The sequence below is a fragment of the Oncorhynchus masou genome, chromosome 19 (genome assembly GCF_036934945.1).
Source record: "Oncorhynchus masou masou isolate Uvic2021 chromosome 19, UVic_Omas_1.1, whole genome shotgun sequence".
In the NCBI taxonomy this organism is placed as follows: Eukaryota; Metazoa; Chordata; class Actinopteri; order Salmoniformes; family Salmonidae; genus Oncorhynchus; species Oncorhynchus masou.
Window position 1 is genome coordinate 40,069,181 of NC_088230.1, and position 26,204 is coordinate 40,095,384.

The window sequence follows — 26,204 nt, forward strand, 5'->3', positions numbered from 1 at the left end:
GTTATGTGGAATGGGGGACCAGTTTGATACCCCTGCTTTAGACCAACACATTAAAACATGTAAAAATCTCTACGTGACCTTTGACTTACAAATTCCTGTTCATGGTTGTTAGCGAAGAACACCTGTAGTCGTGACGGCCAGTCGTCGCGTCGTCGTAGTAACCCGTGTGTGTTGTGTGTTTCACACATGTAGCAGTTCCAGGGGTCCTCTCTGATCGCAGCTGATGCCGAACCCAAACCCACCAAAAGATCCACACACTCCACACAGAAACACCTAAACACACACACATGCACACAGACATCATAAAATGCAAGAATAGGAAATAGTCCTCGAGACAACAGAACTAGAATCTACAACAGAGAGGTATATTTTCTGGATGACGTAAATATTAACTGGCTTTCATCAAGCCCTCAAGAAAAAGTTTCAAACAGTAACCAGTGCCTAAACCCTGGTTAAGGATATCAGTTAACCTTCCAGTGTAGTTACAAACAGCACAAGAATGGAATCATCAACATGTATTGATCTCATATTTCGCTTCAAGGGGGTATCCAAATGCATAGGATGTAGTGTTCACAGTATAGTAGCCATATCTATGAAAACCAAAGTTCCAAAGGCTGGGCCTATAATATAGGATAGAAGAGGTCATACATTACATTTTATAGTGATTCATATGTTGATGATGTAAAGAATACTTGTTAAAAAAAACAACAAAAAAAACAGTTACTAATAATCACTATGAAAATGTAAAAACTGTTAAATAAAAAAAGGTGACTAATTTCAGGAAACTAGGTGCATGTACATTTGAACGTAAACTTTTATTTATTTATTTATCAATCAATAAGTAAACTTTAAAAATAAAATCTAAATGCTTTTTTTGGCAGAAATGCATTCTGGAAAATGTGAACTTTCATGTGCCTTAATAACAAACTTATACGCCATCTGTAAATACGAATAAAATTGTTAAACTTCAAGCCTAGTTGGTTTAGCCACAGAAAATGTCAGGAACCTTCCCGCTAGCCATGATTGGCTGAGATAATGCACATGCCGATAGATGAGTTCTGATTGGTCTGCCATGTAGCTGCCTTCTGTCTATAATATGAGCTGCTCAGTATCTGTAGGTAATCCTTTCTAATGCAGCTGTTTGAAAGACATCACGTAGTAGAACTGAAAAGGTGTTGCTCTCCACTTTCTGGAGGACCGAGTTTTGAAATCAGTGGAATTAGAGAATGATAGCTAAGGAGATGGAGACAATTCTGGCGTTTGATTGCAAATATGCAGACGGAGTCGAAAAGAGATCACACATGCTGTTGTATGAAACACTTGTCTCCAGCTTACATCTTCAATCTCAGGCAACCATGACATCCGTGACAGAGAGGGAGAAGCATCATTCATGTATAAGGGTAATTTTATTTTATTTGACCTTTATTTAACTAGGCAAGTCAGTTAAAATTACAGCCTAGGAAGAGTGGGTTAACTGCCTGTTCAGGGGCAGAACAACAGATTTATACCTTGTCAGCTCGGGGGTTTGAACTTGCAGCCTTGCGGTTACTCATCCAACGCGCTAACCACTAGGCTACCCTGCCGCCCCAAGATAAGATAGTCTAGCTAGCTACATTTCCAAAGTTACACGTTTCTAATTTTGTCAGAAAGCGTACCGTTAGCAAGCTAGTTAACGTTATGTGTATGATCAGTGTATATTATTCATATCTCAGAGCCATTTGCATTGCTAGTTATAGCCTAATGTTAACTAGCTAGCTAACATTGAATTGAACCTGTTTGGTTAGCTACCTGCAGATTCATTCAGGGTAGTAACATTATGAGTTGGGATTATGGTTCATTGCTTAGCTAGCTACGTGTCTAAAAAAAATACTCCACTATGCAAGTAACCATTTCCATAGACTGTTCATGATGTCACTACTCCAATTTCAGAACACTCGTCTGAGGGTGCCAGAGCACAGAATAACTGACAAATTTACAAACGCTCAACACCCCTTGAATATGGCCGGTTGGCAAAAAAAAAGCATAATTTAAAAAAGTTGGTCAAAAAAAGCGTAATTAAATTGTTGCTCGCAGCACAGTTGCAGTCACCAAAAACATCCTAACCAGCTCTGCTAGGGTGAGTAAAATGGTCAGAGTGAGCTGTTCCCTCATTTTTGTGTGGAAGTAGCTAGCAAGCTAGCCAATGTTAGCCAGTTAGCTTGGTGCTTGACTGCCGTTGTGAGGTCAGGGCGTCCAGTGTGCGCTTTGAACACTCCAAGAGTGAACCTCTCAGAATTGATGAACGGACAATCAAACAATGATCTGAGTTTACGAACGCCCAGAGCGCACTCCAGATTGAGTTTACAAACACACCCATTATAACCTTGGACCTCTCGGAGGTGGGGGCTCCCATCTGGTGTGTAAAGTAGATGGAGCACTGAAGTAGGAAGCCACAGAATTTAGATGGGGAACCGTCATATTTATCCGGGAGGGACAAATGGGCATCGCTGACCTGAGCGGGTTGCTGAATGGACCATTGTGCTGGCTCGCTGGGTTGACTGGTTGTAGAGTATCCTCCACTAGTCCTCCGGACATGTTCGACACGTTGCACACTGCAAAGAGCCTCTTCTGCACAACTGGGGACGACAATACTGACGGGGGAAAGAACATACGGTGGCTTGCGAAAGTATTCACCCCCTTGGCATTTTTCCTATTTTGTTGCCTTAGAACCTGGAATTAAAATGGATGTTTGGGGGGATTTTAAATATATATAAATATATTTTGTATCATTTGATTTACACAACATGCCTTCCACTTTGAAGATACAAAATATTTTTTTATTGTGAATCAAACAAGAAATAAGACAAAAAAACAGAAACCATGAGCGTGCATAACTACTCGCCTCCCAAAAGTAAATAATTTGTAGAGCCACCTTTTGCAGCAATTATTAGGTGCAAGTCTCTTGGGGCATGTCTCTATAAGCTTGGCACATCTGGCCACTGGGATTTTTGCCCATTCTTCAAGGCAAAACTGCTCCAGCTCCTTCAAGTTGGATGGGTTCCGCTGGTGTACAGCAATCTTTAAGTCATACCACAGATTCTCAATTAGATTGAGGTCTGGGCATAGACTAGGCCATTTCAATACATTTAAATGTTTCCCCTTAAAACACTTGAGTGTTGCTTTAGCAGTATGCTTAGGATCATTGTCCTGCTGCAAGGTGAACCTCCGTCCCAGTCTCAAATCTCTGGAATAATGAAACTGGTGTCCCTCAAGAAATTCACTGTATTTAGCGCCATCCTTCATTCTATAATTAACTACTTATGTAACTACTTATGTAACTTCTGAAGGTAATTGGTGGTACCAGATCTTATGTAGGAGCTTCATAGCAAAGGTGGTGAATACATATACATGCACCACTTTTCTGTTTTTTATTTTTTTCATTTCACTTCACCAATTTGGACTATTTTGTGTCAGTTACATGAAAAACAAATAAAAATCCATTCAAATTGCAGGTTGTAATGCAACAAAATAGGAAAAACGCCATGGAGGATGAATACTTTTGCAAGGCAATGTAAGGGGGTGCCAGATATATGGGAGGTAATAAGTGAGGTAATGGAGTCCAGGTGTGTCTGATGATGACGTGCAGGTGTAATGATGGATCCCAGGACCGGTGGTTAGTAGACTAGCGACGTCGAACGCTGGAGGCGTGAGTAGACGTGACACCCATAGTATAAACCAGACTAAGGACTTGAAATCTTTGGTTGTTCAGTACATGGTCTCACATGTCAATCCTTAAAGAGCTGGGTAGGGCCAAAGCTTAAGTGGGTGTGAACGATGCTGAATGGGTGTTGTTAGGTTCCCTCCTCCATGAGGAGTAACATAATGGGGGCTCATCCAGGATCATTAAGCCCACCCGACCCTGCTGCACTGAGCTCTCTGTGATTGGTGATTGAGGTGTGACCGGACCCTGCTGCTCTGAGCTCTCTGTGATTGGTGATTGAGGTGTGACCGGACCCTGCTGCTCTGAGCTCTCTGTGATTGGTGATTGAGGTGTGATGGTGGGTTGGGAGTTTGAATGACTTGTTTAGTTTGTGTGTTCGGTAGGCTGCTGTGTACAAGATGGCTGCCTCAGCCGTCTCCAAGTTTATTGAAGTGCCCTCTGTTGATCATTTGGAGGGGTTGCATAAAGTAGACCTTTGCGCTATAGCTGAACATTATGGACTCTTTGTCTCTGAGAAAGCCCTAAAGGCTGAGCTTTTGGTGCTAGTCAAGGAGGGTTTAATGAGAAAACACATTTTCTTGTTGAAAGATGACAAGAGGGAGGCTTCAGGAGAGGAGACGGTCTCTCTCCTTGGAACATGACGTGGATGTGGGGAACACTGCTCCTATACGTCAGCATCCGTACCGGGTTAATGCAAAGAAAAGGGAGGTAATGAAAAGGTGTATATATAAAGTCTGATTATTTTCCTCTACTTAGATGACTGCATTGATAGGATTGGCTCTGCTGCTTATGTTAGTAAGTTAGATTTGCTAAAAGGTTATTGGCAGGTGCCTCTGACCTCTCTGCTTTTGGTACAACTGCTAACTTCGTACAATACACTGTGATGCCCTTTGGAATGTGCAATACACCTGCTACTTTTCAGCGGCTAGTTAACATTGTGTTTGCGGATGTGCCAAATTGTACTGCTTACCTTGACGATGTGGTGATTTATTTGTCTACTTGGTCTGATCATCCCGCCACCTTAAAGTGTGTTTCAGCGGTTGGAGAATGATTCCTTAACCCTCCATTTGGCCAAGTGTGAGTTTGGGAAGGCTACTGTGAATTACTTAGGGAAGCAGGTGGGATGAGGTCAAGGGCTCCCAGTTTCTGCAAAGTGGAAGCAATTGTTGCTTTTCCTGCTCCCACGACTCGCCTCCAATTGCGCAGATTCCTGGGGGTGGTAGGGTACTATCGTACATTCTGTAAGAAATTCTTGACGGTAGTAGCTCCCCTTACATCTCTGCTAACTCCCAAAGTACCATTTAAGTGGTCCCAGGAATGTGACTATGCTTTTGAGTCCGCCACAGTGCTACTTTGTAGTGCCCCAGTGCTTTCCGCCCCCAACTTTGACGAATCTTTTAAGTTGTAGGTAGACGCTAGTAGTGGGGGTGGGTGCGGTTCTCGTCAGTTTCTTCTCCCGTAAGTTCAACTTGTGTCAGTCAAGATACTCCACAATTGAACAGGAGACACTTTATTGCCAACTTTACAGTTTGAGGTATATGTTGGCTCCAGTGCCTTGCCTGTACTGGTCTTCACGGATCATAATACTTTAGTGTTTCTAAAGCAGATGTACAATCAGAACTGCCACCTTATGTGGTGGGCTCTGATTGTACAAGGATACAATATACAGATTCACTATGTGAAGGGTTCGGCAAACGTGTTGGGTTTTGTTATTGCAAACGGGAAGTTTCCATGTTTTGGGGTGGGCGTGTTACGTTCCCCAGTTTCTGTGTTGTTGTGGGTTTGTATGTACTGTATCTGTATATATTTCAGGAAATGGCTTCCTGGATTCCCCCAAGTAGCTGATTGGTCAGCCCAAATGCAGATTGGAGGTCTGATCCCGCCTTCTCGTCAGGGGATACAGCTGTCGGCAATTACAAACTCCTTCTGCAGCTGGATAAAAGCTAGTGTTCCTTTGTTGCTCAGAGAGAGCTTCTTTGATGTCCTGTTTTTTTTGATGTGACAGATGTGACAGTTTTTGTCAATTATTTTGTAGCCCAGTCCTGCTGAGGTATGTGTATGCAAAAAGGACTGTGTTTGTGATTATTGATAGGAGAGGGTAGGTTAGGTAAGTAGTGGGTAGGCAGGTTAAGGTAGGAGAGGGTAGGTTAGGTAAGTAGTGGGTAGGCAGGTAAGATAGGAGAGGGTAGGTTAGGTAAGTAGTGGGTAGGCAGGTTATGGTAGGAGAGGGTAGGTTAGGTAAGTAGTGGGTAGGGAGGTAAGGTAGGAGAGGGTAGGTTAGGTAAGTAGTGGATAGGCAGGTTAAGGTAGGAGAGGGTAGGTTAGGTAAGTAGTGGGTAGGCAGGTTATGGTAGGAGAGGTTAGGTAAGTAGTGGGTAGGCAGGTTAAGGTAGGAGAGTGTAGGTTAGGTAAGTAGTGGGTAGGCAGGTTAAGATAGGAGCGGGTAGGTTAGATAAGTAGTGGGTAGGCAGGTTAAGATAGGAGCGGGTAGGTTAGATAAGTAGTGGGTAGGCAGGTTAAGATAGGAGCGGTTAGGTAAGTAGTGGGTAGGCAGGTTAAGATAGGAGCGGGTAGGTTAGGTAAGTAGTGGGTAGGCAGGTTATGGTAGGAGAGGTTAGGTTAGGTAAGTAGTGGGTAGGCAGGTTAAGATAGGAGAGGGGGCTCTTTAAATTGTACTTTCTTTTCTTTGGTCCGTCCAACCCTTTTCTCCACATTACCGTGTTAAGGAAATACATTCCCTGTAAACGGTCATATTCTCTGCCTCTGTCATCCTTACCTGCACCTACAATCACATACCTCTTTCACTCCATAGGGAGTTGAGTGTAGCAGGGTGTTGCGCTCCCTCCACGAGGTAACAGGTGTAGACAAAGAGTTCTCCAGTAGGTGTACGAAAACATTTCAAGGGCCAATTTCTCAAAAGCGAGGTTACAAGTACATCATCTTTCAAAGCATAATTATCTTCCCATTGTTCCTCAACTGTAGTGTATAATATACAATTTTCTAGCTCTGAGTCTCTACTTTTATCCAATGTAAAAAACACAATTTCAAATGTTGCTACATAAGACCGAATCGAGCCGGTTGGTCACAAATTGTATGATTGAGAAAGATGAGGCAAAAGGAATGCCAAATAAGTCTGGCTGCACAACCGATTGGCAAATGTACTGCAAACTGAGAAATCATATGACTGAACTGAATAAAAAGAAGAAACTATACTATGAAACAATGATGAATGATAGTGTCAAAAGCATTGGAGCTTTTGATTTATGAAAAGTGAATGTGGAAGAGGGGAAATAATTGTTGTTGTCTATCAACAATGACAAGCCACCTGGATCTGACAACTTGGATGCGAAATTACTGAGGAAACTAGAGGACGATATTGCCACTCTTATTTGCCACAATCTAAGCATACTAGAAAGTGTGTCCTCAGACTTGGAGGGAAGCAAAATTCATTCCACTACCTAAGAATAGTAAAGCCCCCGAGAGATAGTAGAACTACACGAAATATAGTAGAACTACACTACATATAGTATAACTACAGTAGAGATAGTAGAACTACAGTAAATATATTATAACTACAGTATAGATAGTATAACTACAGTAAATATAGTATAACTACAGTAAATCATAGTATAACTACAGTAGACACTAGAACTAGAGTAGAGACAGTAGAACTACAGTAGAGATAGTAGAACTACAGTAAATATAGTATAACTACACTAAATATAGTATAACTACAGTGGAGATAATAGTACAGTAAATATAGTAGAACTACAGTAGACACTAGAACTAGAGAACAGATAATTACTGTAGAGACAGTAGAACTACAGTAGAGATAGTAGAACTACAGTAAATATAGTATAACTACAGTAGAGATAGTAGAACTACACTAAATATAGTATAACTACAGTAAATATAGTATAACTACAGTAGAGATAGTAGAACTACACTAAATATAGTAGAACTACAGTAAATATAGTATAACTACAGTAGAGATAGTAGAACTACACTAAATATAGTAGAACTACACTAAATATAGTAGAACTACAGTAAATATAGTATAACTACAGTAGACACTAGAACTACAGAACAGATAAGTACAGTAGAGATAGTAGAACTAGAATATAGTTGAACTAGAGTAGATATAGTAGAAATAGTCAAGTATGTGTGTGTGTATGCGCTGACCTGCAGCAGTTGTTGTTTCCACACATCAAGACCTCCCGTCCTCCACAGCAGATAGTGCAGTACGACTGGTATCCATCATCATCGTATTGGTACGCACACTCCAAGAAACAGTTCTACACACACCCACACACCTTTAAACTCCAGGAACAGTTCTACACACACCCACACACCTTTAAACTCCAGGAACAGTTCTTAGAACAATACAAACTCTTACAGAGGGCGGGTCTGTTTACCTTGCAGCTCTGACACATTGCTCCGATGAAGAGAGGGTGTTCCAGAGAGACGTTGAGGCTTCCACAGGAGATACAGATATCTACACACACACACACACACACACACAGAAGTCATCAAATGTTAGCAAGAAGTGGAAATAATAGAACTACAGTAGAGATAGTAGATCTAGAGTAGAGATAGTAGATCTAGAGTAGAGATAGTAGACCTAGAGTAGAGATAGTAGAACTAGAGTAGAGATAGTAGATCTAGAGTAGAGATAGTAGATCTAGAGTAGAGATAGTAGAACTAGAGTAGAGATAGTAGACCTAGAGTAGAGTTGGTAGAACTAGAGTAGAGTTGGTAGACCTAGAGTAGAGACAGTAGAACTATAGTAGAACTACGATGGAGATTGTAGAACTTCAGTAGAGATAGAGCTGTTTACCTTCCATGTTCCTGGTCTTCTGTCTGATCTCTTGGATGAGTCTCTCTGAAACACAACAAAATCTTATGCAGAGTGTACACTACACAACTTTCAAAATCCTAACATCGCTGTGCCTCTCACTGTCTTGCCTGTCGTTTTTTTGTCTTGTCAATGTAGTGTTGCTCACACTAAACGATCTGGCACAGACGGGGTCACGCATGACAAGATTCTTCACTTGATTCTCCACACCACCACGATGTGTTGCGAAAACAATGATGTGATGATGTTAGATTATTAATGTAGCTACAATGAGCTGTGGCTCAAAGCAGCCTTATCAACGTTTTCAGTCAGACATTCACAATTGCCATACAGAGGTGACATTTTTTAATTGAATAACGTTACTTGTGAACTTCAGAGCTGTAATGATTTGACACTTTGGCTTTGGTTAAAGGCAAGTAAAAATGCATACTATTAGTAGTCATGGCTCCTGCTCCAGAGTCTACACATTCTGGGTGATGCGAAACAACATCATCATATCACTGGCATCTTCTCCTCGCGAGCTCTCATTGGCTATTGCTGATCACTATTCTCAAAACTTGTTCAAATCAAACATTGGGACGCCTGGGACTGCTCAAAGAAGTGATCAGTAGCCCTCAGATTGCGTCTCATTAAACGATTATCAGTGACTGTCGTGAGTAGCCAATGACATCAAATCTAGCTTTATTTATACAGCCCATTTCAGACATGGAATGTAACGCAATGTCCTTAACAGGAAAAAAGGAACAAAACACAGCAAACTAAAAGCTGAAATATTTACTACAAAAAAAAGCCCCCTGAGTAAAAGCAAAGCTAAAAAGGTGTGTTTTAAGATCTCTTTTAAATTTAGTTTCGGTCCCCCGCAGGTTCTCTGGACATGCCTCTTGGTCCCCTCAGGTTCTCTGGACATGCCTCTTGGTCCCCTCAGATTCTCTGGACATGTCTCTTGGTCTCCTCAGATTCTCTGGACATGCCTCTTGGTCCCCCTCAGGTTCTCTGGACATGCCTCTTGGTCCCCCTCAGGTTCTCTGGACATGCCTCTTGGTCCCCCTCAGGTTCTCTGGACATGCCTCTTGGTCCCCCTCAGGTTCTCTGGACATGCCTCTTGGTCCCCATCAGGTTCTCTGGCAGCAATTCCAGATAATGGAGGCCTCTACCTGCCTCTTGGTCCTAGACTTTGTGGTAGTTAAAAGGCCAGAGGACCTGAATGACCTACTGGGTACATAACATAAAAGTATGTCTGACATGTATTGGGGCGCACAATCGTGGATTGATATGAAAACCAATAGAATAATCTTAAAATGAATTGTTAAACTCACAGGCAGCCAGTGCAGAGAACTTAAAACCGATGTAATGTGTGCTCTCTGTTCCGTGTTCCTTATCAGTACTCATGCTGCAGCATTCAAATCAAATCACATTTATGATAAAAACATCCTAAAGATCGATTCTATACTTCGTTTGACAAGTTTCTGCGGGCTGTAATATACCTTTTGGAATTTTCGTCTGACGTTCGCCTGGACCTGAACGCGCGTTTGGATTTGTTTACCAAACGCGCTAAAAAAATAAGCTATTTGGACATCAATGATGAACACAGTACTACGACCCTTGGTAATAACCAGGTCCAGAGTATGGCTGTGGTTATGGGTGGGCCCAGTAGAAAGCCCCTTGGTATTAACCAGGTCCAGAGTATGGCTGTGGTTATGGGTGGGCCCAGTAGAAAGCCCCTTGGTAATAACCAGGTCCAGAGTATGGCTGTGGTTATGGGTGGGCCCAGTAGAAAGACCCTTGGTAATAACCAGGTCCAGAACATGGCTGTGGTTATGGGTGGGCCCAGTAGAAAGCCCCTTGGTAATAACCAGGTCCAGAACATGGCTGTGGTTATGGGTGGGCCCAGTAGAAAGACCCTTGGTAATAACCAGGTCCAGAACATGGCTGTGGTTATGGGTGGGCCCAGTAGAAAGCCCCTTGGTAATAACCAGGTCCAGAGTATGGCTGTGGTTATGGGTGGGCCCAGTAGAAAGCCCCTTGGTAATAACCAGGTCCAGACTATGGCTGTGGTTATGGGTGGGCCCAGTAGAAAACCCCTTGGTAATAACCAGGTTCAGAGTATGGCTGTGGTTATGAGTGGGCCCAGTAGAAAGCCCCTAGGTAATAACCAGGTCCAGAGTATGGCTGTGGTTATGGGTGGGCCCTGTAGAAAGACCCTTGGTAATAACCAGGTCCAGAGTATGGCTGTGGTTATGGGTGGGCCCAGTAGAAAGCCCCTTGGTAATAACCAGGTTCAGAGTATGGCTGTGGTTATGGGTGGGCCCAGTAGAAAGACCCTTGGTAATAACCGGGTCCAGAACATGGCTGTGGTTAAGGGTGGGCCCAGTAACATGTTGGATAAAGTCCATAGAGCTCAAAAGATTCAGAAATTCAATGGTCTTGGAGTCAGTCTCTTTGTCAACATGAATTAAAATCTCCCAACACAATGATTTTATCATAGTTCTCAGGGACAACAGACAATTGTCACGTTCTGACCTTTATTTCCTTTGTTTTGTCTTTATTTAGTATGGTCAGGGCGTGAGTTGGGGTGGGCAGTCTATCTGTGCTTTTCTATGTTGGGGTTTTGAGTTCAGCCTAGTATGGTTCTCAATCAGAGGCAGGTGTCGTTAGTTGTCTCTGATTGAGAATCATACTTAGGTAGCCTGGGTTTCACTTTTGGTTTGGGGGTGTTTGTTTCCGTGTGAGTGTTTGTTGCCACACGGTACTGTTTCGGTTTCGTTCGTTTCACATTTCATTGTTTTGTGGTGTTCAGTTTATGTCTTTAAATAAACGCTATGGACACTTACCACGCTGCGCTTTGGTCCTCCGATCCTTCTCGCTTCTCCTCCTCAGAAGAGGAGGAGGAATGCCGTTACAACAATAGTTTAGATAAATCAGAAAAGCAAGAGGGGCAGTGCTGTGGTGTCCTACACAGGGTTATGGCCAGCACTGGTAGCTCACATTTAAACAGTATAGCATGATGCTCAAAAGGCCCAAAGTCGCAAAATGAAATGTCCTTACAGCTGAGAGCATTAGTGTAAATAGAGGATGTCCCTCCACCCTTTTCCCCTTTTCTGATGAGAAACATTCAATCAACTTCACGCTCAGTAATGAGGTCATTCACAAGAAAGGTTTTACTAGTGATTGCTCTAACATTTAAAAGAACCATATTCAATGCGTGTGGGCCACTCTGCCCCTGGGGCATCTTTCTCCAGGTAACCAATGGAATAGAAAACCAAATGATTAACATTCCAACCATGTTTTCTGACAGTCTCCAGTCTATCAGTAGCAGATAAAAGTTTGTATGAACTCACCAGAAAGACAAAGTTAAATGAACATAAATTAGATCACTCACAATAACCATAGCACCATGTCTACAGTTGATATGCTGTCCAAGTTGTCTGTTGGTTTTTCTGACAGGGAGGACTGGAGCCCTACGAGACCCTGTCTGTCAGTCTCTAAAACAGGTTGATGTTGCTGGGACTGGAGCCCTACGAGACCCTGTCTGTCAGTCACTAAAACAGGTTGATGTTGCTGAGACTGGAGCACTAGTATGGGCTAGTTGATCTGGACATTTCAAGTTATAAATATCTCTCTAAGGTCTGTAATGACTGACATGACAAGAGGAACTGATGAGGCAGTATCCACCAAGTGCATTCTACTATTACAACTTTAAAGAGTCGGACTGAGAAGAGACTTTAGCATGTGTGTGTTTACCTCTAGTCCCCTCATCGATGACCTCTCTGATCTTGGGTTTCTCAGCAACGTTCTTGCGGGGCCTCTTGGTCGGAGGGGGCGGGGTGTAAGCTTCCTCTGGCTCCACCCACATCTCAGGATACACGTCCTTATATGGGTGTCTCTCCTCTGGGGGGAGGGTCAAACAACAGGAAACACTTACTTATGTGTGTTTGTGTGTGTGTGTGTGTGTTTGTGTGAGTGTATGTGTACCATCAGGGGGGTCCAGACTCTGAGGTCCGCTGGGCAGGAAGCCTGTCATGGCCCATTCTATCAACTTCCTGTTCTGCTTCTGTAGCTCCGCCCCCCCACCCTCTGCATCATCACCACCATCACAAGAGGGGAGAGGCCTGCCGGCACGCTTGCTCGCCACCTAAACACACACACACACACAGTAAAAAAATTGACAACAGGGTTTCAGCATGCTTATAGGAAGGACATTCAACAAGCACAGCACTTACACAAATTACTGAAGACTGGCTGAAAGAAATTGATTATAAAAACAATGTGGGGGCTGTTTTGTTAGAATTCAGTGCGGCTTTTGACATTATTGTTCATAGTCTGCTGCTGGAAAAACGTATGAGTTATGGCTTTACACCCCCTGCTATATTGTGGATAAAGAGTTACCCGTCTAACAGAACACAGATGGTGTTCTTTAATGGAAGCCTCTCCAACATAATCCAGGTAGAATCAGGAATTCACAGGGCAGCTGTCAAGACCCATTACTTTTTTCAATCTTTACTAATGACATGCCACTGGCTCTGAGTAAAGCTAGTCTGTCTATGTATGTGGATGACTCAACACGTCAGCTATTACTGTGAGTGAAATCACCGAAACACTTAACAAAGTGCTGCAATCAGGGAAAAGTATTTCTTGCCACTCATTCTGAAACTGACTGAAGCTCCTTGTTAAGTTTTGCAGTGGGAAGTCGTTAGTACCAATTGGTCCTGAACAGGGCAGCATGGCTGGCCCTTGAATGTAGACGAAGAGTCAGCATGGCTGGCCCTTAAATGTAGACGAAGAGTCAGCATGGCTGGCCCTTAAATGTAGACGAAGAGTCAGCATGGCTGGCCCTTAAATGTAGACGAATAGTCAGCATGGCTGGCCCTTAAATGTAGACGAAGAGTCAGCATGGCTGGCCCTTAAATGTAGACGAAGAGTCAGCATGGCTGGCCCTTAAATGTAGACGAAGAGTCAGCATGGCTGGCCCTTAAATGTAGACGAAGAGTCAGCATGGCTGGCCCTTAAATGTAGACAAAGAGTCAGCATGGCTGGCCCTTAAATGTAGACGAAGAGTCAGCATGGCTATCTCTTCTGCTGGAGGAGAGATTGACTTCATCACTGTTTGGCTTTATGAGAGGTATTGGCATGTTGAAAGCACCGAGCTGTCTGTTTAAACTACTGGCACAGAGCTCAGACACCCATGACTAATTCACAACACATGTCACCAGAGGTCTCTTCACAATGTAACAAGTGCAATGTAACAAGAATATTTAGACTTAGGGATGCCACCCATTAGATAAAATACCGAACGGTTCCATATTTCACTGAAATAATAAAAAAATAAAAAATCTTTTTGAAATGATAGTTTCCGGATTCGACCATATTAATGACCAAAGGCTCGTATTTCTGTGTATTATTATGTTATAATTAAGTATATGATTTGATAGAGCAGTCTGACTGAGCGATGGTAGGCAGCAGCAGGCTTGTGAGCATTCATTCAAACAGCACTTTTGTGCGTTTTGCCAGCAGCTCATCGCAAGCACAGCGCTGTTTATGACTTCAAGCCTATCAGCCTAATGGCTGGAGTAACCGATGTGAAATGGCTAGCTAGTTAGCTGGGTGTGCGCTAATAGCGTTTCAAACGTCACTCGCTCTGAGACTTGGAGCAGTTATTCCTCTGCAAGGGCCGCGGCTTTTGTGGAGCAATGGGTAACGCTGCTTCGATTGTGGCTGTTGTCGATGTGTTGCTGGTTCGAGCCCAGATAGGGGTGAGGAGAGGGACGGAAGCTATACTGTTACACTGGCAATACTAATGTGCCTATAAGAACATCCAATAGTCAAAGGTTAATGAAATACAAATGGTATAGAGAGAAATAGTCCTATAAATACTATATTAACTATAACCTAAAACCTCTTACCTTGGAATATTGAAGTCTCATGTCAAAAGGAACCACCAACTTTCATATGTTCTCATGTTCTGAGCAAGGAACTTAACCGTTAGCTTTTTTACATGGCACATATTGCACTTTTACTTCTCCAACACTTTGTTTTTGCATTATTTAAACCAAATCGAACATGTTTCATGATTTATTTGAGGCTAAATTGATTTTTATTGGCGTATTATATTAAGTTAAAATAAGTGTTCATTCAGTATTGTTATAATTGTCATTATTACAAATGAAATTTAAAAAAATAGCCCGATTAATCTGTATCGGCTTTTTGTGGTCCTCCAATAATCGGTACCGGTATCGGCGTTGAAAAATCATAATCGGTCGAACTCTAGTCTGGACCCCTACAAATCAGCCGGGCTAGACAATCTGGACCCTCTCTTTCTAAAATGATCTGCCAAAATTGTTGCAACCCCTATTACTAGCATGTTCAACCTCTCTTTCGTATCGTCTGAGATTCCCAAATATTGGAAAGCTGCCGCGGTCATCCCCCTCTTCAAAGGGGGTGACACTCTAGACCCAAACTGCAACAGACCTATATCTATCCTACCCTGCCTTTCTAAGGTCTTCGAAAGCCAAGTTAGCAAACAGATTACCGACCATTTCGAATCCCACCGTACCTTCTCCGCTTGGCAATCTGGTTTCAGAGCTGGTCATGGGTGCACCTCAGCCACGCTCAAGGCTCTAAATGACATCATAACCGCCATCGATAAGAGACATTACTGTGCAGCCGTATTCATCGATCTGGCTAAGGCTTTCGACTCTGTCAATTACCACGTTCTTATTGGGGCGGCAGGGTAGCCTAGTGGTTAGAGCATTTGACTAGTAACCGAAAGGTTGCAAGTTCGAATCCCCGAGCTGACAAGGTACAAATCTGTCGTTCTGCCCTTGAACAGGCAGTTAACCCACTGTTCCTAGGCTGTCATTGAAAATAAGAATTTGTTCTTAACTAGTAAAATAAAGGTAAAATAAAAAAATAAAAAAACAATTGGCTGACTCAACAGCCTTGGTTTCTCAAATGACTGCCTCGCCTGGTTTACCAACTACTTCGCAGACAGAGTTCAGTGTGTCAAATCAGAGGGCCTGTTATCCAGACCTCTGGCAGTCTCTATAGGGGTGCCACATGGTTCAATTTTCGGGCCGACTCTCTTCTCTGTATACATTAATGATGTTGCTCTTGCTAGTTGTGATTCTCTGGTACACCTCTACACAGACGACACCATTCTGTATACTTCTGGCCCTTCTTTGGACACTGTGTTAACTAACCTCCAGACGAGCTTCAATGCCATTCAACTCTCCTTCCGTGGCCTCTAACTGCTCTTAAATGCAGGTAAAACTAAATGCATGCTCTTCAACAGATCTCTGCCCGCACCTGTCTGCCCGTCCAGCATCACTACTCTGGACGGTTCTGACTTACAATATGAGGACAACTACAAATACCTAGGTGTCTGGTTAGACTGTAAACTCTCTTTATTGACTCACATTAAGCATCTCCAATCCAAAATTAAATCTAGAATCGGCTTCCTATATCGCAACAAACTTACCCTTGTAAAACGGATGGCACTGTGATAAATACCGATCCTCGACTTCGGTGATGTCATCTATAAAACAGCATCCAACACTCTACTCAACAAACTGGATGCAGTCTATCACAGTTCCATCCGTTTTGTCACCAAAACCCCATATACTACCCACCATTGCGACCTGTACGCACTCGTTGGTTGGCCCTCGCTTCATACTCGTCGCCAAACCCACTGGCTACAGGTTATCTATAAGTCTCTGCTAGGTAAATCCCCGCCTTATCTCAGCTCATTGGTCACCATAGCAGCACCCTCTCGTAGCACGCGCTCCAGCAGGTATATCTCTCTGGTCACCCCCAAAGCCAATTCCTCCTTTGGTCGTCTTTCCTTCCAGTTCTCTGCTGCCAATGACTGGAACGAACTACAAAAATCTCTGTAGCTGGAGACTCATATCTCCCTCACTAGCTTTAAGCGCCAGCTGTCAGAGCAGCTCACAGATCACTGCACCTGTACATAGCCCATCTGTAAACAGCCCATATACCTACCTCATCCCCATTCTGTATTTATTTATGTATCTTGTTCCTTTGCACCAGAGTATCTCTACTTGCACATTCATCTTCTGCACATCTACCATTCCAGTGTTTAATTGCTATATTGTAATTACTTCACCACCATGGCCTATTTTATTGCCTTACCTCCCTTATTTGACCTAATTTGCACTCACTGTATATAGACTTTTTGTTTTATTTTGTTCTACTGTATTATTGACTATGTTTAGTTAATTCCATGTGTAACTCTGTTGTTGTATGTGTAGAATTGCTTTGTTTTATCTTGGCCAGGTCGCTGTTGCAAATGGTTAAATAAAGGTGAAAAAATAATAATAATACAGTTTTAAAAAATGTATGTCTATGAATGTGTGTGTGAGTGCGTGTTTGCATGTGTGTGTACCTGTAGTGCCTCATATATGGCCCTCCTGTACATGGGCTGTTTGTTGTAGGTGGGCTGGTGGAAGGCTGAGGAGAAGGAGCTCAGCGGCATTAATTTCTCTACACACACCTGGAGGGAGAAAGAGATGGAGAGATAGTTGGAGTGAGGGAGGGAGGGAGGGATGTTTACAGTTTTATAACACCCCTGGAGAGACAGATGGGTGTTTACAGTATTCAAATCAAAATCAAATCAAATTTATTTGTCACATACACATGGTTAGCAGATGTTAATGTGAGTGTAGCGAAATGCTTGTGCTTCCAGTTCTGACAATGCAGTAATAACCAACAAGATATCTAACTAACAATTCCAAAACTAATTTCTTATACACAGTGTAAGGGGATAAAGTATATGTACATAAAGATATGAATGAGTGATGGTGCAGAGCAGCATAGGCAAGATACAGTAGATGGTATCGAGTACAGTATATACATATGAGATGAGTGTGTAAACAAAGTGGCATAGTTAAAGTGGCTAGTGATACATGTATTACATAAGGATGCAGTAGATGATAGAGTACAGTATATACGTATACATATGAGATGAATAATGTAGGGTATGTAAACATTATATTAGGTAGCATTGTTAAAAGTGGCTAGTGATATATTTTACATCCTTTCCCATCAATTCCCATTATTGAAGTGGCTGGAGTTGAGTCAGTGTGTTGGCAGCAGCCACTCAATGTTAGTGGTGGCTGTTTAACAGCCTGATGGCCTTGACATAGAAGCTGTTTTTCAGTCTCTCGGTCCCAGCTTTGATGCACCTGTACTGACCTCGCCTTCTGGATGATAGCGGGGTGAACAGGCAGTGGCTCGGGTGGGTGTTGTCCTTGATGATCTTTGTGGCCTTCCTGTAACATCGGGTGGTGTAGGTGTCCTGGAGGGCAGGTAGTTTGCCCCCGGTGATACGTTGTGCAGACCTCACTACCCTCTGGAGAGCCTTACGGTTGTGGGCGGAGCAGTTGCCGTACCAGGCGGTGATACAGCCCGCCAGGATGCTCTCGATTGTGCATCTGTAGAAGTTTGTGAGTGCTTTTGGTGACAAGCCGAATTTCTTCAGCCTCCAAACAGTGCAGCCTCTACTTTGTCTCTCTACTGACGCTTAGCTTGTTTGATAGCCTTACGGAGGGAATAGCTGCACTGTTTGTATTCAGTCATATTACCAGTCACCTTGCCCTGATTAAAAGCAGTGGTTCGCGCTTTCAGTTTCACGCAAATGCTGCCATCAATCCACGGTTTCTGGTTAGGGAATGTTTTAATCGTTGCTATGGGAACGACATCTTCAACGCACGTTCTAATGAACTCGCACACCGAATCAGCGTATTCGTCAATGTTGTTGCCTGACGCAATACGAAACATGTCCCAGTCCACGTGATGGAAGCAGTCTTGGAGTGTGGAATCAGTTTCGTCGGACCAGCGTTGGACAGACCTCAGCGTGGGAGCTTCTTGTTTCAGTTTCTGTCTGTAGGCAGGGATCGACAAAATGGAGTCATGGTCAGCTTTTCCGAAAGGGGGGCGGGGCAGGGCCTTATATGCGTCGCGGAAGTTAGAATAACAGTGATCCAAGGTTTTACCAGCCCTGGTGGCGCAATCGACATGCTGATACATTCTAGGGAGATTAGCCTTGTTCAGATTAGCCTTGTTAAAATCCCCAGCTACAATGAATGCAGCCTCAGGATGTATGGATTCCAGTTTGCAAAGAGTCAAATAAAGTTCGTTCAGAGCCATCGATGTGTCTACTTGGTGGGGAAGATAAACGGCTGTGATTATAATCGAAGAGAATTCTCTTGGTAGATAATGCGGTCTGCATTTGATTGTGAGGAATTCTAAATCAGGTGAACAGAAGGATTTGAGTTCCTGTATGTTTCTGTGATCACACCACGTCTCGTTAGCCATAAGGCATACGCCCCCGCCCCTCTTACCAGAAAGGTGTTTGTTTCTGTCGGCACGATGCGTGGAGAAACCCGCTGGCTGCACTGCCACCGAGAGCGTCTCTCCAGTAATCCATGTTTCCGTGAAGCAAAGAACGTTACAGTCTCTGATGTCCCTCTGGAATGCTACCCTTGCTCGGATTTCATCAACCTTCTTGTTAAGAGACTGGACATTGGCGAGAAGAATGCTAGGAAGTGGGGCACGATGTGCCCGTCTACGTAGTCTGACCAGAAGACCGCCTCGTTTCCTTCTTTTACGAAGTCGTTTTTTTGGGTCGCCGGCTGGGATCCATTCCGTTGTCCTGGTTGAAAGGCAGAACACAGGATCTGCTTCGCGAAAGTCATATTCTTGGTCGTACTGATGGTGAGTTGACGCTGATCTTATATTCAGTAGTTCTTCTTGACTGTATGTAATGAAACCTAAGATGACCTGGGGTACTAATGTAAGAAATAACGCGTAAAAAAACAAAAAACTGCATAGTTTCCTAGGAACGCGAAGCGAGGCGGCCATCTCTGTCGGCGCCGGAAGTAGCTTATAACACCCCTGGAGAGAGAGATGGATGTTTACAGTATTATAACACCCCTGGAGAGAGAGATGGATGTTTACAGTATTATAACACCCCTGGAGAGAGAGATGGGTGTTTACAGTATTATAACACCCCTGGAGAGAGATATGGGTGTTTACAGTATTATAACACCCCTGGAGAGAGATATGGGTGTTTACAGTATTATAACACCCCTGGAGAGAGAGATGGATGTTTACAGTATTATAACACCCCTGGAGAGAGAGATGGATGTTTACAGTATTATAACACCCCTGGAGAGAGAGATGGGTGTTTACAGTGTTTAACACCCCTGGAGAGAGAGATGGGTTATAACACCCCTGGAGAGAGAGATGGGTGTTTACAGTATTATAACACCCCTGGAGAGAGAGATGGGTGTTTACAGTATTATAACACCCCTGGAGAGAGAGATGGGTGTTTACAGTATTATAAGACCCCTGGAGAGAGAGATGGATGTTTACAGTATTAGAACACCCCTGGAGAGAGAGATGGATGTTTACAGTATTATAACACCCCTGGAGAGAGATATGGGTGTTTACAGTATTATAACACCCCTGGAGAGAGAGATGGGTGTTTACAGTATTATAACACCCCTGGAGAGAGAGATGGGTGTTTACAGTATTATAACACCCCTGGAGAGAGATATGGGTGTTTACAGTATTATAACACCCCTGGAGAGAGAGATGGGTGTTTACAGTATTATAACACCCCTGGAGAGAGAGATGGGTGTTTACAGTATTATAACACCCCTGGAGAGAGAGATGGGTGTTTACAGTATTATAACACCCCTGGAGAGAGAGAGATGGGTGTTTACAGTATTATAACACCCCTGGAGAGAGAGATGGGTGTTTACAGTATTATAACACCCCTGGAGAGAGAGATGGGTGTTTACAGTATTATAACACCCCTGGAGAGAGAGATGGGTGTTTACAGTATTATAACACCCCTGGAGTATTATAACAGAGAGATGGGTGTTTACAGTATTATAACACCCCTGGAGAGAGAGATGGGTGTTTACAGTATTATAACACCCCTGGAGAGAGAGATGGGTGTTTACAGTATTATAACACCTGGAGAGAGAGATGGGTGTTTACAGTATTATAACACCCCTGGAGAGAGAGATGGGTGTTTACAGTATTATAACACCCCTGGAGAGAGAGATGGGTGTTTACAGTATTATAACACCCCTGGAGAGAGAGATGGGTGTTTACAGTATTGGAGAGAGATAACACCCCTGGAGAGAGATATGGGTGTTTACAGTATTATAACACCCCTGGAGAGAGAGATGGGTGTTTACAGTATTATAACACCCCTGGAGAGAGAGATGGGTGTTTACAGTATTATAACACCCCTGGAGAGAGAGATGGGTGTTGTCTTGTAACACTCTTCTTTACTTCCTGGGGGATTCTAATTGAAGGTTCTATGGAAGGTTATGTGGGCTCTGAGTGAGGGTTCAAAATAATTGAAAGTTCTGAGGGTTACAAATAATAAAAAATTCTGAGGGTTCTAAATAATTGAATGTTCTGTAGGTTCTAGGTGTAAGTTCTAACTGGAGCTGTCTGAGGGTTCTAACAAGGCATAATGCTATGCTAGGCTATCGATAAACTTACACAAATGCTTTTCTAGCTTTGGCTGTAAAGCATATTTTGAAAATCTGACATGACAGGGTGATTAACAAAAGGCTAAGCTGTGTCTCAATATATTTCATTTGTGATTTTCATGAATAGGAATACTTTCTAGGGATATTTATGTCCGTTGCGTTATGCTAATTAGTGTCAGGCGACGATTACGCTCCCGGATCCGGGAGGGGGAGTCATAAGAATAAGGGTTCCACTTGTGTTTCTGATGGTTCTAACTCACCACAGAGAACTTCCCGTCTCCGAACCACATGACCCAGCGTGTTCCCTCTGCTGCACGGCTCCTCCCACTCATCACCCAGGAGACGATGCGCCCAGGCCACCAGGAGAACCCACGCAGCTTCCCGAACACCAGACAGCCCAAACCAAACCCTCTACCATCCTATTATAAACACATGGTATACAGTATATCACCAGACAGACCAAAACCCTCTACCATCCTATTATAAACACATGGTATACAGTATAACACCAGACAGACCAAACCCCCTACCATCCTATTATAAACACATGGACCAATTTCCCTACCATCCTATTATACATGTATATCACCAGACAGACCAAAACCCTCTACCATCCTATTATAAACACATGGTATACAGTATAACACCAGACAGACCAAACCCCCTACCATCCTATTATAAACACATGGTATACTGTATATCACCAGACAGACCAAACTCTCTACCATCCTATTATAAACACATGGTATACTGTATATCACCAGACAGACCAAACTCTCTACCATCCTATTATAAACACATGGTATACTGTATATCACCAGACAGACCAAACCCTCTACCATCCTATTATAAACACATGGTATACTGTATATCACCAGACAGACCAAACCCTCTACCATCCTATTATAAACACATGGTATACTGTATATCACCAGACAGACCAAACTCTCTACCATCCTATTATAAACACATGGTATACTGTATATCTCCAGACAGACCAAACCTCCTACCATCCTATTATAAACACATGGTATACTGTATATCACCAGACAGACCAAACCTCCTACCATCCTATTATAAACACATGGTATACTGTATATCTCCAGACAGACCAAACCTCCTACCATCCTATTATAAACACATGGTATACTGTATATCACCAGACAGAACAAACCTCCTACCATCCTATTATAAACACATGGTATACTGTATATCACCAGACAGACCAAACCCTCTACCATCCTATTATAAACACATGGTATACTGTATATCTCCAGACAGACCAAACCTCCAACCATCCTATTATAAACACATGGTATACAGTATATCACCAGACAGAACAAACCTCCTACCATCCTATTATAAACACATGGTATACTGTATATCACCAGACAGACCAAACCTCCTACCATCCTAGGTCGTCATTGTAAATAAGAATTTGTTCTTAAGTGACTTGCCTAGTTAAATAGCGGTTACAATTTTTTTATTCAATTACCTTGTACTCTGAATCTCTGGGTGTGGCCCGGTGGCCCCTGGCAACAGGCTCTGGCGTCATGGCGATGGTGGGAGAGGCGGGGTCAGTGTGTTGCTGGGGTGTGGGAGTGGCTAAACTGGCTGCTGGCTCCTCCTCCTTCTGAAACTCTGGCTCTGATAGGTTCTCCATCACGCTCATCACATCCTCCTGGTGGGCCCGCCTCTCAGCCTGAAGAACACACATTATGAAAGTCATAAACACCAAGTACACACTGTGTATAAAACATTAAGGAAACTCTTTCCTAGACACAGACTGACCAGGTGAAAGCTATGATCTACCATACCCTGTTCAAGTTTTAATGACTCCAACCTAAGTGTATGTAAACTTCTGACGTCAACTGTATCAAAGAATTTGCGAGGGCACTAGAACAAGTCTGCAGCACCCGGCCTCACCCTACTAGAATCTGAAGTCAAATGGCTACTGTCTGCTGATGATCTGGTGCTTCTGTCAACAACCAAGGAGGGCCTACAGCAGCTCCTAGATCTTCTCCACAGAATCTGCCAGACCTGGGCCCTGACAGTAAATCTCAGTAAGACAAAAAATAATGCCGTTCCAAAAAAGGTCCAGTTGCCAGGACCACAAATACAAATTTCATCTGGACACCGTTACCCTGGAGCTGTCACGCCCTGGTCGATATGTATTGTGTTTGCATTTATTTGGTCAGGCCAGGGTGTGACATGGGTTTTTTGTGGTGTGTTTTGTCTTGGGGGTGTCTAGCATAGTCTATGGCTGCCTGAGGCGGTTCTCAATCAGAGGCAGGTGATTATCGTTGTCTCTGATTGGGAACCATATTTAGGCAGCCATATTATTTGAGTGTTTCGTGGGTGATTGTTCCTGTCTCTGTGTTTGTTGTCACCAGATAGGCTGTATAGGTTTTCACGGTCCGTTTGTTGGTTTTTTCGTGTTTTTCATCGTCATTAAACATGTCTCAAAAATACCACGCTGCATTTTGGTCCGCTTCTCCTTCACCAGACGAGAACTGTTACAGGAGCACACAGAAAACTATAGATACCTCGTCCTAAACATCAGCGCCACAGGTAACTTACACAAATCTGTGAATGATCTGAGAGACTATAAAAAGATCAAATAACATTTTCTCGCAAGGACGTATATACAGGATACTAACTCAAGATCAAAACCTTTTTTCCAAATCACAAGTCCATACCTAAAACCTTGATTTTGGACAAAATTACCTGAATGGACTATTACTACCAAGGATTATCAAGAAGAAAAACATCTAACAAACCAAAACCTGCAGAATAAACACAGCGGAACCTGGAAATACCATCCAGCACAAAACTGAGTGAGTAATGTTCAGTCTAAACTTACTTCTGAACCCAAAAATGTAACCTTTTGGGATATAGGGCAGCATTTTCACTTTTGGATGAATAGCGTGCCCAGAGTGAACTGCCTCCAACTCTGTCCCAGATGCTAATATATGCATATTATTATTAGTATTGGCTAGAAAACACTCTGAAGTTTCTAAAACTGTTTGAATGATGTCTGAGTATAACAGAACTCATATGGCAGGGGAAAACCTGAGAAAAATTCAACCAGGAAGTGGGACATCTGAGGTTTGTAGTTTTTCATAGCTTGCCCTACCGAATACACATTGAGATATGGATGAGCTTGCACTTCCTAGGGCTTCCACTAGATGTCAACCGTCTTTTGAAACTTGAATGAGAATTCTACTATAAAGGAGGGGCTCATGAGACCTCTTTGTTAGAGGTCTGGCAGAGAGCCTTGGTCTCATGACGCACGCTCCCGACAGAGTTACCTCTCGTTCCAGTGCTTTTTATGAAGACAAAGGAATTCTCCGGTTGGAACATTATTGATGTTTTATGTTAAAAACATCCTAGCGATTGATTCCCTACATCGTTTGACATGTTTCTAAAGGACTGTAACGGAACTTTTCGAGTTTGTCTGGAGGAAGTGCCTGTGCCTCATGAAGATGCATTACTGGGCTGAACACGCTAACAACAAGTGGCTATTTGGACATAAATGATGGAACTTTATGGAAAAAAATCAGTCATTAATTGTCGAACTGGGATTCCTGGGAGTGCCTTCTGATGAAGATCATCCAAGGTAAGTGAATATTTATGGTGTTGTTTCTAACTTTGTTAATTCCAAAATGGCGGATATTCCTCTGGCTGTTTTGGGCTCAGAGCGCCGTTCTCAGATTATGCTTTTTCCGTAAGTTAAAAAAAAAAATCTGACACTGCGGTTGCATTAAGGAGAAGTCTATCTTTAATTCTGTGAATAACAGTTGTATATTTTATCAATGTTTATTATGAGTATTTCTGCACAATCACCGGATGTTTTGGAATCAAAACAATACTGCATGTAAGGCGTTAATGTAAACTGAGATTTTTTTTATAGAAATATGCACATTATCGAACACAACCTACATGTATTGTGCAACATGATGTCCTATGAGTGTCATCTGATGAAGATCATCAAAGGTTAGTGATTAATTGTATATTTATTTCTGCTTTTTGTGACTCCTATCTTTGGCTGGGAAAATGGCTGTGTTTTTTCAACTTGGCGGTATCTAACATAATCATATGTTGTGCTTTAGCTGTAAAGCATTTTTGAAATCGGACACGATGGGTAGATTAACAAGATATTTATGGGGCGGCAGTGTAGCCTAGTGGCTAGAGCATTGGACTAGTAACTGAAAGGTTGCAAGTTCAAATCCCCGAGCTGACAAGGTACAAAATCTGTCGTTCCCTGAACAGGCAGTTAACCCACTGTTCCTAGGCCATCATTGAAAATAAGAATTTGTTAACTGACTTGCCTAGTAAAATAAAGGTAAAAATAAATAAAATTTGCTGTATTGGACTTGTTAATGTGTGAAAGTTACATATTTAAAAAAAATATTTTTGAATTTCGCGTGCTGCCTTTTCAGGGGAATGTTGTCAAAAAGTTAAAGACAATTATCTCTAGGTCATTTTCTTATACAAAGCCTACAAATAAGGATACGAAGCTACCAAGCTGCTAGGAAAGAAACTGACTGAAATTAGCATTGAAGTGTGAAGTGAGAGGTGTGAACACTTGAGCCTGACAATGGCAGGAGAGTTTCACAGCCCCCCCCCCCCCCCCAAATGCAGAGGCTTTTGAAGCCCCCTCCATCTGTGCAGAGGTCATCACAATACAGTACCCCATCTCTATTTTTAGCTGATATGCAACCAGGATACTTCAGTTGTAAATTACCTCTATAAGATACTATTGTTGCTTAGATCACATCAGAAGATATCCTCCTCAGACTCTCCAAAATACAACAGCCTCAGGACAACTTTGCTTGGATGTCATATTTTACCTTTATAAAGGACCATTCGCCAAAACTGAAAAGAGTTAGCTAACAACCTCCTTTTCCACGTGGAAAAGATGGTGTACAGAGACTTGCTAGCTACATTAGCGAGCTAGCTGGGATTTCTACAAGGAATCTGCCTCCCACAAAAAGCTTCTCTCAAGTGGGTGTGACACCTAATCCTGCTGCCGACTGCACTGCTGCTTGGATTCCACCTGGCGATCTATTCACCGTCTGCCCTGACCTGTCTCCCCCTGTCTGGTACAGGTACTCCCCAC

General features: G+C 42.9%; 1 protein-coding gene across 5 annotated transcripts in view; it reads right to left on the minus strand.

The window, feature by feature from the left end:
• LOC135506265 (DNA (cytosine-5)-methyltransferase 3A-like) overlaps positions 1-26,204 on the minus strand; it is a 113,706-nt gene that overhangs the window by 48,596 nt on the left and 38,906 nt on the right. For all 5 annotated transcript variants that reach the window (XM_064925801.1, XM_064925800.1, XM_064925804.1 and 2 more), the window contains 9 exons: positions 22,578-22,784; positions 21,343-21,501; positions 16,954-17,061; positions 12,528-12,687; positions 12,297-12,443; positions 8,538-8,582; positions 8,116-8,195; positions 7,883-7,995; positions 90-273 (listed from right to left, as the gene is read on the minus strand). In XM_064925801.1, coding sequence (XP_064781873.1) covers positions 90-273; positions 7,883-7,995; positions 8,116-8,195; positions 8,538-8,582; positions 12,297-12,443; positions 12,528-12,687; positions 16,954-17,061; positions 21,343-21,501; positions 22,578-22,784 — 1,203 coding nt within the window. The remainder of the gene's footprint in view (positions 1-89; positions 274-7,882; positions 7,996-8,115; positions 8,196-8,537; positions 8,583-12,296; positions 12,444-12,527; positions 12,688-16,953; positions 17,062-21,342; positions 21,502-22,577; positions 22,785-26,204) is intronic.